This window comes from Parus major, unplaced genomic scaffold (assembly GCF_001522545.3).
Source record: "Parus major isolate Abel unplaced genomic scaffold, Parus_major1.1 Scaffold353, whole genome shotgun sequence".
In the NCBI taxonomy this organism is placed as follows: domain Eukaryota; kingdom Metazoa; phylum Chordata; class Aves; order Passeriformes; family Paridae; genus Parus; species Parus major.
Window position 1 is genome coordinate 57,065 of NW_015379289.1, and position 9,726 is coordinate 66,790.

The following is a 9,726-nucleotide window of genomic DNA, read 5'->3' on the forward strand; positions in this document are numbered from 1 at the left end:
CCAAAACTGGAGGATTTCAACCCAAAAATGGAATTTTCAGCCTGAAAATTCTATTTTCAACCCCAAAACCAGGATTTTTTGGCTCAAAACTACGAATTTCAACCCAAAGTTGGTATCTTCGCCCAAAGCTAGGCATTCTAACCCAAAATTGGGAAGTTTAAGATGAATTTGTGGTTATCAAGGTAAAGCCAAAAAATTTCACTCTAGAACTGGAGATTTACAGCCTATAAGATAGGATCTGCTCCCGAAACTCAGGAATTTTCCCCCTAAAACAAAAAATTTTCAGGCCCACGTTTCCAAGCCCCAAAATGAGGTTTTTTTCTCCTCAACCTACTGCCCTCACCTGTGATTTGGGCTCAAATCCAGTGGTTTTGGGTCCAATCCATGCGTTTTTCATCCCTCGCTGCATTTCTGGCCCCAAATCTGACATTTTCGGCCCCAAATCTGACAGTTTTGGGTTGAATTTTCCCCATTTTTGCTGCTCCATGCACTGGTTTGGTGCTCTGGGGGGCTGTGGGGGCTCAGGGGTCTGGGGTCCCTCCAAATCCGGGGGTCTGGGTGCCCTCCCCCAAAATTCAGAGGGCCCAGCAGCACCCCTGGGGGGTCAATAGGGCCCCCAGGGTGGGGAGGGGTCCCAGAGCTCCAAGGGGCTCAGCAGGGGTCCCCAAAATTGGGATGGGTGGGTCGATGGGGGTCCCCCAGCATTGGGGGGGGGCAATGGGGGTCTCTCAGGGGGTCCCCACATTTGGGGAGGGGTCCCATGGCCCTATGGGGGGGTCAGCAGGGGTTTCCCAGGCTGGGGAGGGTCAGGGGAGTCCATCACAGGGTCCCCCAGTTTGGGAAGTCCGTGGGGGTCCCCATGGTGGGGTGGGGTCCCAGGGCCCCTGGGGGATCACTGAGGGTCTCCCAGGGCATCCCCCAAATTGGGCAGGGGTCTCAGGGCCCCGTGGGGGGGGAGTGGGAGTCCCTTGGGGGGTCCCCCAGGTTGGGGAGGGGTCTCAGGGCGGCGCGGGGAGGCAGCTCCAGTGCTGTGTCCAGGTTGAAGTCGGGGGGCTGCCGCGGCCCCCCCGGTGGCGGGGGCGGGGTCAGCTCCTGGGGGCCGAAGAAGAAGGGGTGCAGCAGGGCCTGGGGGGAGGGGAGGGGTCAGGGGGGCCAGGACCTCCAAAAATGGGGAAAGGGGGGACCAGAGAGACCCTCCCCACTGAGGATCCTGGGGCCATCAATCCCTGAGACCCCCCCCCGCCCCCAACACACCTGGGACCCTCCCCTAAATCCTCCCCAGCCCTCTGGGACACCCAGGCCCCTCCAGACCCCTCCAAACCCCCTCAAATTCCCCGAATGCCCCCCCACAGCTCTCACCAGGTGGGCTCAGGGGCAGAACCTCAGCAGGGCTGATCCAAGGCTCGAGACACGGCACCCCAGGACCCCCCAAGCCCCTCCCGGACCCCCAAATCTCCCCCCACCCTCACCTGGTGAGCTCGGGGGCGCAGGTGAGGGTGGTACCTGAGCAGGTGCTGCAGTGGGGCCAATCCAGGGCTCCAGTGGCTCCACCGTGGGGTACCCCAGCACCCCCAAAACTCCTCCAAGTGCTCCCCAAACCCCTCTGGGACCCCCCAGGCCCCCCCCAGGGTGCCCCAATCCCCCCCCGCCCTCACCTGGTGTGCCCGTGGCCGCAGCCGGGCCCGGTACCGCAGCAGCCGCCGCAGCAGGTCCAGCGCGGCCGCGTCGGCGCCCGGCACCAGCAGCTCCAGCGGCGGCGGCGCCTGCGGCTGGAACCGCAGCTTCGGGAAGTCCGGCAGCTCTGCCAGCTCCTGTGCCAGGACAGATGGGTGGAAACCAGTATGAACCAGTGCAAACCACTATGGGCCAGCGTAAACCAGTACAGACCACTGTACACCTGTGTGAGCCAGTCCAGACCAACAGAGACCAGTACAAACCAGTATGAACCACCGCAGGCTCCCCAGGAGCTCCCAGAACATCCCAGTGCATCTTTGTGGTTTCCCAGTACACCCCAGTGTATCCCAGCAACCCACAGGATGTTCCAGTAGCTCCCAGTACCCCCCAGTTCCCCCAGTAACCCTCAACACTCCCTAGCAAAACACCAGCATCTCCCAATGCATTCTTGGGGTTCCCTAGTAACTCCCAGTACATCCCAGTAGCCCCCAGTAATTCCCCAGGACCCCCCAACGCTCCCTAGAAACATCCCAGTAACATCCAGCACATTTTAATTGCTGCCCAGCAGCTCCCAGTAGCCACACAGTTCCTCCCAGCAGGCCTCCCAGTAACCCTCAATGCTCCTTAGACCCATTCCAGTATCCCCCAGTGCATTCTCAGGATTCCCTAGTGCATCCCCAATGTTCCAGTTTCTCCCAGGAGCACCCCAAAACCCCTCAACACTCCCCAGCAATACCCCAGTATCTCCCAGTAACCTCCAGTATCAATCACCTCACACCATGTCCTGAGAGCTTCCCAGTACAGCCCAGTACGCCCCAGTAGCCTCCCAGTAACCCCAAACCCACCCTTGCACCATTCCAGCACTCTCCAACATCCTCCCATGGTTTCCCATTGCCTCTCAGAAGCCACCAGTATGACCCAGTGCTCCCAGTATCCTGCACTCCCTCTCTCCCATCTCCCAGCGCCCCTCACGCCCTTTCCCAGTGCTCCCAGTCCTGGTCACTCAGAGCACGGCAGAGATCCTCAGTGTCCTTTCCCCAGTGCTCCCAGTGCTCTCCAGCCCCTCTCCCAGTCACTCCCAGTGCTCCCAGTTCCCCCAGTACCGGCCAGTCCCTTGGGCTGGGCGTGCCAAGGCCCCTGAGCACACAGCAGAGCTGTTCAATGTCGTTCTCCCCAGGGAACAGCGGGGACAGTGTCAGCAGCTCCCCGAAAATGCAGCCCACGGCCCTGGGGGGACCCCGGGGTCAGGGGGGGTCCCCAAATCCCAGAGGATCCCCCGAATGCCAAGGGATCCCCAAAATCCCAAAGGAATCCCCCAAAACCAGGCACCCACCACAAGTCCACACCCTCGTCGTAGTGTCGGGCGCCGTAGAGCAGCTCGGGGGCTCGGTACCACCTGGAAAAGGGGACTTTGGGGTGGTCTTGGCTTTTGGAGGGACCCCCAGACATCCCAGGTGGGGACACCTCAAAATTCGGTACCTGGTGGCCACTTGGTGGCTGTAGGGGCGCCCTGGGGAGGGGCCCAGCACCCGTGCTAGCCCAAAATCCGCCAGCTTGAGGTGCCCAGCGCTGTCCAGCAGCAGATTGGCCGGTTTCAGGTCCTGCACCCCAAAACCGGAGTCACGGGGGGGCCCCAATACTCGGGGTACCCCCACAGTGCCCCCCAGACTGGAAACAGGGTCCTGCTGCAGCCATGCCCTGGGTGTCCCCACCGAGGTTTTGGGGAGCTCCCCTCGATCTTGGGATGCCCCTGACACCCACAGCCCCCCTGCAGATATTGGGGTCCCTCTCGTGTCTTTGTGCCTACCGGGTCTTGGGGTATCTTGCAGCTGTCTGAGTGCCACCCTCTGATTTTGAGATTCCCCCATTGCCTGGGCGCCCCCAACCCACTTTTGGGGTGCTCACGTGGTGTGGGAGGTACTCCTGGTGCCCCCCCCAATTCAGAGTCCACTCCAGTTTCAGGGTTCCTCCCGTTTTTAGGGCCCCTTGTTCTTTTGGGGTCCCTCACCCGGTGCAGCAGGCGGTGCCAGTGGCCCCCCCGTTCCCGATTTCCCCCCTGGTTTTTGGGGTCCCTCACCCGGTGCAGCAGGCGGTGGCCGTGCACGTGGCCCAGGCCCCGCAGGGTCATGGCGAGCAGGGCCCGCACGCGGGGGGGAGGCAGCGGGGCGGGGGCCGCACGCAGGAGCCCCCCCAGGTCCCCCACGAGCAGCTCCAGAGCCAGAACCACCGCAGGGCCCTGGGCAAAGGCAGCCCGGAGCCGGATCACCTGTGGGGACAGCAGTGGGGACATCGAGGACATCGGGGAGGGACATCAAGTGGGGTATCAGGGACATTTGGGACACTGGGGACACTGAAAACTGGAGGGGACGTTGGGGTCAGTGACACCTGGGGGAGGACAGCAGCATTTGAGCTGGCTCACCGGCGGGAGGGGACATCGAGGGGACACGGGGACATTGAAACTGGGGGGAGACACAGTGGGGTCAGGGGGACACCACAACTGGGGACATGGAGGGGGGGGGGGAGTTCATGGAGACCCCAAAATTGCGGAGGAAGAGGGGAGGCCAGGGGACCCTAAAGAAGCGAGAAAACCCTGAAATGGGGGAAAGTTTGTTTGTGGGGCATGGGGCGTTACTGAGGGTAACCAGGATTTTGGGGGAAGGGAGGGGGGACCCCACACCCTGCTGGGGGTGCACTGAGGTGGGCTTCGGGAGCAACAGGGACTTAGGGGAGCACAGGTGTTGGGGTCCCCCGGGGTCCGGGGGTCACTCACATGAGGATGGGCCTCGATCTCCCGCAGGGCCTTGATCTCGCGCAAGGTCTGGGGGGGCAGCCCGTCCTCGGGGCGCCGCAGGGGCACCTTCTTAAGGGCCACCAGCTCCCCGGTCTGAAGGGGGACACGGGGGGCTCAGGGGGGCGCTGGGGATCCCCTGCCCCCCCACAGGCCGCGCCCAGCGCTCAGGGCCGACGGGCCGCGGCACCCCCGGCCCCACAGCCCGAAGCCACCGGCCCCCGGCCCCACCTCTCGGTGTTTGGCCTTGAACACGACGCCGTGCGCGCCCTCCCCGATGCGGCCCAGCACGATGTACTGGTCCATACTGGTAGCACTAGGCCGGCGCGGGGCATTGTGGGCCGGGGTCGGGCCTCCACCGACCCACAACACCCCGCGCGGCGCCTGCGACACCTGGTTGCCATGGCGATAGGCCCCGACCCTGACAACGAGCTCTCTCAGCAGCCAATCGCGCTCCTAGTAATGCACTCCCTGGCAACAGGCCACGCCCCTAGCAAGCTCTCACTGCTTCCTAACCACAAACCCCGTCCCTAACAACCCGATCAGGTCCCTAGCAACCAGACCCCGCCCCTAGCAACACAACTCACCCCTAGCAACACGGTCCAGCGCCCCGGCAACGAGGCCCCACACATAGCAACAGAGACCCTCCCCTTGGCAACCAGGCCGCGCCCCCCCGGCATCCCCCGCTCCCCGGCAACCGCGCCCTGCCCTTGGCAACGGCCGCCCCGTCGCGCGCCGCCATTTGGCCGCGCCGCGCTCTCATTGGTGGGCGCCGTCGCGCTGGGAGGGACGGCGGGCGTTGATAGGTGGGCGCGAGGGCCCAGCCCCTTTTCCCTTAGGCGGGCGGGCGGGCGGCGGCGGCGCCGGGAGAGGCGCGAGCGGGGGTTTTGGGGGCATTTGGGGCTTTTTAGGGGGTCCTGGTACGCGCCCAACCCCGCTCGGGTCGGGATGGCGGCGTTGCCTCCGCGAGAGTTCGCGGCGCAGGTGCTGCCCGGCTGCGTGGTGCCCACGGCGCGCCAGGGCCTGGCCCAGCTCTGGCCGCTGCTGCTGCTCTGCCTCGGGGCGCGGCTGCTGCACCGGCTGCGTGAGTGGGACCAGAGCGGGGGGGGACAGGGCTTTGGTGCGGGGAGAATGTTGGGGGACATCCGAGGGGCTGGGGGGAAACGGGGCTCTGGGGAGGCCGGAGGGTTGGGGGGACATCCAGGGGTCTGGGCGGTCCCGGGGCTCTGGGGGAGAGTTGGGGGGATCTGGAGGGTTCCGGGTGCTGCAGCGGCTACGTGAGGGGCCGGGGCGGGTAGGGCCGGGAGGCCGGAAAGGGTTCGGAGGGTGGGGGAACATCCGGGGGTCTGGGGGAATCGGGGTTCCCGTGGCTTTTGGGGCCACGGGGGTGTCTGGGAGTTTCGGGGTCTGGGGGCATCCTGGGCAGCTGAGCGGTCCCGAAGGGTCGGGAGGAGCTGGGCGCTCCCCGGGGCGGGCGGGGTGAGAGGGGGTCTCAGGGGTCTGGATGGGCCTGGGGGCCGCCAAGGGAGTCTGGAGGGGCTCGGGAGGGTGGGGGGGTTCTGGGGGGGCGGGGAAGATTCGGGGCTCTGGGCACAACCAGCGCTCTGGGGAGGGGTCCAGGGGTCCCGCAGGTTTTTGGGATGAGGGGGACAGCCGGGAGTTTCGGGGGTGTTCCCAGGGTTTTGGAGTGCTCCCCTGACCCCTGTGTGGCACAGCCCTGCCGCGGGGGGGGAAGCACGCGGGGGCGGCGGCCGGGGGGCTCCTGGCCCTGCACCATTTCTTCGGGGCACAGGCGCTGTGGGTGGCCTTGCTGAGCGGGCTCTGCGTCCTCACCCTCCTCCTGAGCCGGGCCCGCGCCCAGAGAGGGCTCTGCCTCGCCCTGGCCGCTCTCAGCTATCTGCTTATGGGGTACGGGATGAGACCCATGGACTGGGGGCACTGGGAGGGGGGTTGGGGGGGATTTGGGGCATTGGGAGAGGATTTAGGGGTGCTGGGAGGGGGTCTGGGGAGCTTCTGCTTCATCGTGGCTCGTCTCAGCTAACTACTTATGAGGAACAGGGTGCTAGGGACTCCGGGGAGGGGGTTTGGGGGTGCTGGGAGGGCATTTGGAGATGCTGGGAAAGGGACTGTGGGCAATGGGAGGGGTTTGGGGGCACTGGGAAAGGGATTAGGGGCAATGAGAGGGACTGGGAGGGGTTTGGGGGCACTGGGATGATGCTGGAAGCAACTGGAAGAGAAACTGGGCAGAAGTTGAGAAGAGCTGGGAGTAACTGGAAGGGATTGAGAGCAGTGAGTGGGAAGGAGATGGGGGGCACTGGGATGCACTGGGGTGTTGATTGAATTGAACTGGGAGTGACTGGGAGCCCCCCCAGGGAGCTGCACATGGTGGACACAGTCACCTGGCACAAAATGCGAGGTGAGACACCCACCCCTCCCCTCTCCCTGCAGGATCCCCAGATGCCCCCCCCCGAGCCCCACAGGCCCCATTCGCCCCCCATGCTTTGGCCATCTGTCCAATTTTGGGGTCCTCCCTGATTTTGGTGTCCCAAAGTGGCAGAGATGGTGGTTCCCCTGAATGTGACACCCCTTCCCCCCAGCTACCCCCCACCTTTGAGGCCCCAGACCCCTGATTTTGGGGTGCCCCCAGTTTGGAGTCCCTAGGGGTACAGATGGTGACAGACATGAAAGTGACCCTCTCCCTCCCCTGGGATTCCCATTACCCCCCCTCCTGTCCGCTGATCCCCCAGACCCCTGGGGAATCTGGGACACCCCCCAGTTTGGGGGTGCCCACTGATTTCGGGGTCCTCAGGGGCACAGATGGTGGTGGCCATGAAGGCTGTGTCGTTGGGCTTCGACTTGGACCGGGGGGCCGGGGGGGCACAGGGGGAGCCCAGCCCTGCCCAGGTCCTGGGGTACCTCTGCTCTCCCGGCTCCGTCGTCTTCGGGCCCTGGGAGCCCTTCGGGGCCTACCTGAGATCCGTGGAGGGGCCCCCCCTGGTATGGGGGAGGCAAATGGGGGGTTTGGGGGAGAATATGGGGGGGTGGGGGGGAAAATAGGGGATTTGGGGGGATAATGGGGAGTTTGGGGGAAAATGGAGATTGAGGGGTCAAAGGGATTCGGGTGGAGAAATGGGGAAAATGGGAGTTTGGGGGGGAAATGGGGATGCAGGGAGAAATTGGGGGAAAGAGGGGAGTTGGAGGAGAGAAGGGGATTGGGAGGAAGGGGAATGGAAAATAAAGTGGGAAAGAAGAGTTTTGTGGAGAAGAATCTGGGGTTGGAGGAGGAAATAGGGGAAAAGAGATTTGGGGGGATAAAAAGGAATGGAGAAAAGGAAAGGATGGGTTGAGGAAAAAGAGGAACTTTGAGGGGAAAAGGGGGATTTGGTGGAGAAAAAGGGGAGACTGGGGGTGCTTTAAGAAGTGTTGGAGGGACCTTAAAGAGCAGAAGGGGATTTTGTGGGAAACTTAAGTGACAGGTTGGGCAGGTTTGGGGGCACTGAGGGTTTGGGAGGATTGGAGGGGGTAGGGATGGGGTGGTTTGGGGAGGCTGAGGAGGTTTGCAGGGGACCTGGGGGTGTTGAGGAGTGCAAACAGGGATGAGGAGGGTGTCAGCGGTGGGATGCTGGCTTTTGGGGTGTTTCTTGGGGTGTCAGTGTCTGAGGGTGTCTCAGAGGGGACCAGTGTTTGGGGGATTTGGGGCGTCTCTGGGGGGGTTTCAGGGTTTGGGGGGGTGTCAGTGTTGGAGGGTCGGTGTCGGGGGGCTCAGGGGTGTCTGTGGGGGGTGTCCATGCCTGGGGCCCCCCTCAACCCCCCCTGCTGCCCCCAGAGCGTGGCCTGGGCGAAGAAGGGTCTGCGCAGCCTGGGGCTGGCCCTGCTCTGCCTCCTGGTCAGCACCTGCCTGGCCCCGTTCCTGTTCTCCAGCCTCTTGCCTCTCTATGGGGCACGGGCCCTGCGCAGGTGAGACCCCAAAATCCCCCTGCAAAACATCCTGGGGCCCCAAACCCTCCCCAGGGTCCCCAATGTCCCCCATGGAACCCTGACACCCTCCTGGGGGTACCTCAAATTCCCTGGGGACCCCTGAGCATCCAAAGGACCCCCAAACTCCTCTGGGGATGCCGCCAGGGACTCCCAGACCCTCGCCCCGGGACCTCTGGGCTGCCCCTCAGGAACCCTCAAACCACCTCAGTCCCCCCAAATCTTCCTGTGGATCCCCAAGCTGCCCTGGACCCCCTAAATTCCCCCGGGGACCCCCAAAACTCTTCCAGAAGCCCCCCAAACCCCCAATGATTTCCAAACCACACCAAGGGCCCCCAAAACTTCTGGAGGAGCCCCTGAAGCCCTTCCAAGGACCCCCAATTCCCTTCAGGGACCCCCAAACCACAGTCCCAAACCCAAAATCCTCCTAAGGACTGCTGAACATCCCCTGGGGACCCTCAACTCCCCTCCAGGGACCCCCAAAATCCCCCAGGGACCCCCCCAACCCTCTCCCCCCGCTGACATTTCTGTTCCCTCCGGTGCTGCCCAGGAGCGTTTTTGCCAGGTGAGGGGGGAATTTTGGGGGGGCCTTGGGGTTGGGCAGGAGGGGTTTGGGGGCCCAAGAAGGGTTTGGAGGGGCCAGGAGGGGTTCAGGGGGTCCAGGAGGGGTTTGAGGGTTCCCAGGGTGGGAGTGGCACAGGAGTGGGGCACTTAGTGACTGGGGGGGGTTGGAGGGTCCTGGGGGTTTTGGGGAAGCCCTCGGGGATTTGGGGGGTCCCTGGGGGGGGTGTGGGGACACAGGGCTCACTGAGGGGACAGGGATGGGAGGGGCATTGAGGGGAACAGAGATGGGGGGTGGCACCTTAATGTGTGTCCCCCCCTAAATCCCCTCTGTGGCCCTCCAAACCCCGCCCCGTGTCTCCCCCAACCCCCTTATATTCCCCAAATCCCTTCCCAACCCATGTTCCCTTCCATGTCCCCCTAAACCCCCAATTCTGCTCCCAAACTCCCCCATCACCACCAAATGCCTCCCAAACTCCTGCTTCTCCAACCCCCATGTCACCCCCAAATCCCTCAATGACCTCTCCAAATTCCCCCAAATCCCTGTTCCCCTAAAACTTCCTGTTCCCCCAAACTCCTCCAAACACCCTCAAAACTCCTCCATTTCCCCCCCAAATCCCTTTCTGTGCTCCCAACTTTCCCATTTCCCCACCAATTCCTCCCTAAACCCTGAACTCCCCCGTTTTCCTCCAACCCCTCCCCCAAACCCCCCGTATCGCTCCCAATCC

General features: G+C 63.6%; 3 protein-coding genes across 5 annotated transcripts in view; 1 reads left to right on the forward strand and 2 right to left on the reverse strand.

Annotated features, from left to right (window-relative positions):
• Positions 1-638, reverse strand: part of GATA1 (GATA binding protein 1) — a 5,322-nt gene extending 4,684 nt beyond the window's left edge. Inside the window, exon 1 of the mRNA XM_019005441.2 lies at positions 344-638. Coding sequence (XP_018860986.2) covers positions 344-487 — 144 coding nt within the window. The 5' untranslated portion in view covers positions 488-638. The remainder of the gene's footprint in view (positions 1-343) is intronic.
• On the reverse strand, positions 439-5,371 carry CDK20 (cyclin dependent kinase 20). 3 transcript variants are annotated; one of them, XM_033511569.1, is made up of 8 exons: positions 4,694-5,371; positions 4,445-4,558; positions 3,683-3,940; positions 3,154-3,275; positions 3,008-3,070; positions 2,778-2,901; positions 1,656-1,811; positions 439-1,125 (listed from the first exon to the last, which is right to left on the reverse strand). In XM_033511569.1, exons 1-8 carry the CDS (start codon positions 4,766-4,768, stop codon positions 937-939), a joined length of 1,101 nt encoding a protein of 366 aa, XP_033367460.1. In that variant the 5' UTR covers positions 4,769-5,371; the 3' UTR covers positions 439-936. The 3 variants fall into 3 exon arrangements, with proteins under 3 accessions (XP_033367460.1, XP_033367461.1, XP_033367462.1); XM_033511570.1 differs by having other exon boundaries at positions 3,752-3,940; positions 4,694-5,368; XM_033511571.1 differs by lacking the exon at positions 2,778-2,901 and having other exon boundaries at positions 972-1,125.
• PORCN (porcupine O-acyltransferase) overlaps positions 5,357-9,726 on the forward strand; it is a 7,038-nt gene continuing 2,668 nt past the window's right edge. Inside the window, exons 1-5 of the mRNA XM_015616129.3 lie at positions 5,357-5,546; positions 6,178-6,370; positions 6,835-6,878; positions 7,272-7,459; positions 8,289-8,419. Of these exons, the coding sequence (XP_015471615.1) occupies positions 5,411-5,546; positions 6,178-6,370; positions 6,835-6,878; positions 7,272-7,459; positions 8,289-8,419 (692 nt within the window). The 5' untranslated portion in view covers positions 5,357-5,410. The remainder of the gene's footprint in view (positions 5,547-6,177; positions 6,371-6,834; positions 6,879-7,271; positions 7,460-8,288; positions 8,420-9,726) is intronic.

Bases quoted from the DNA above. Each gene is read 5' to 3' on its own strand.
- CDK20 (XM_033511569.1), bottom strand. From the start codon at position 4,768: ATGGACCAGTACATCGTGCTGGGCCGCATCGGGGAGGGCGCGCACGGC. The intron at 2,902-3,007 runs GTGGGTGCCTGG...GGGTCCCCCCAG, and splicing joins GACGAGGGTGTGGACTTGTG to GGCCGTGGGCTGCATTTTCG. The intron at 1,812-2,777 runs GTACTGGGGGAA...GTCCTGGCACAG, and splicing joins CCAGCCCAAGGGACTGGCCG to GAGCTGGCAGAGCTGCCGGA.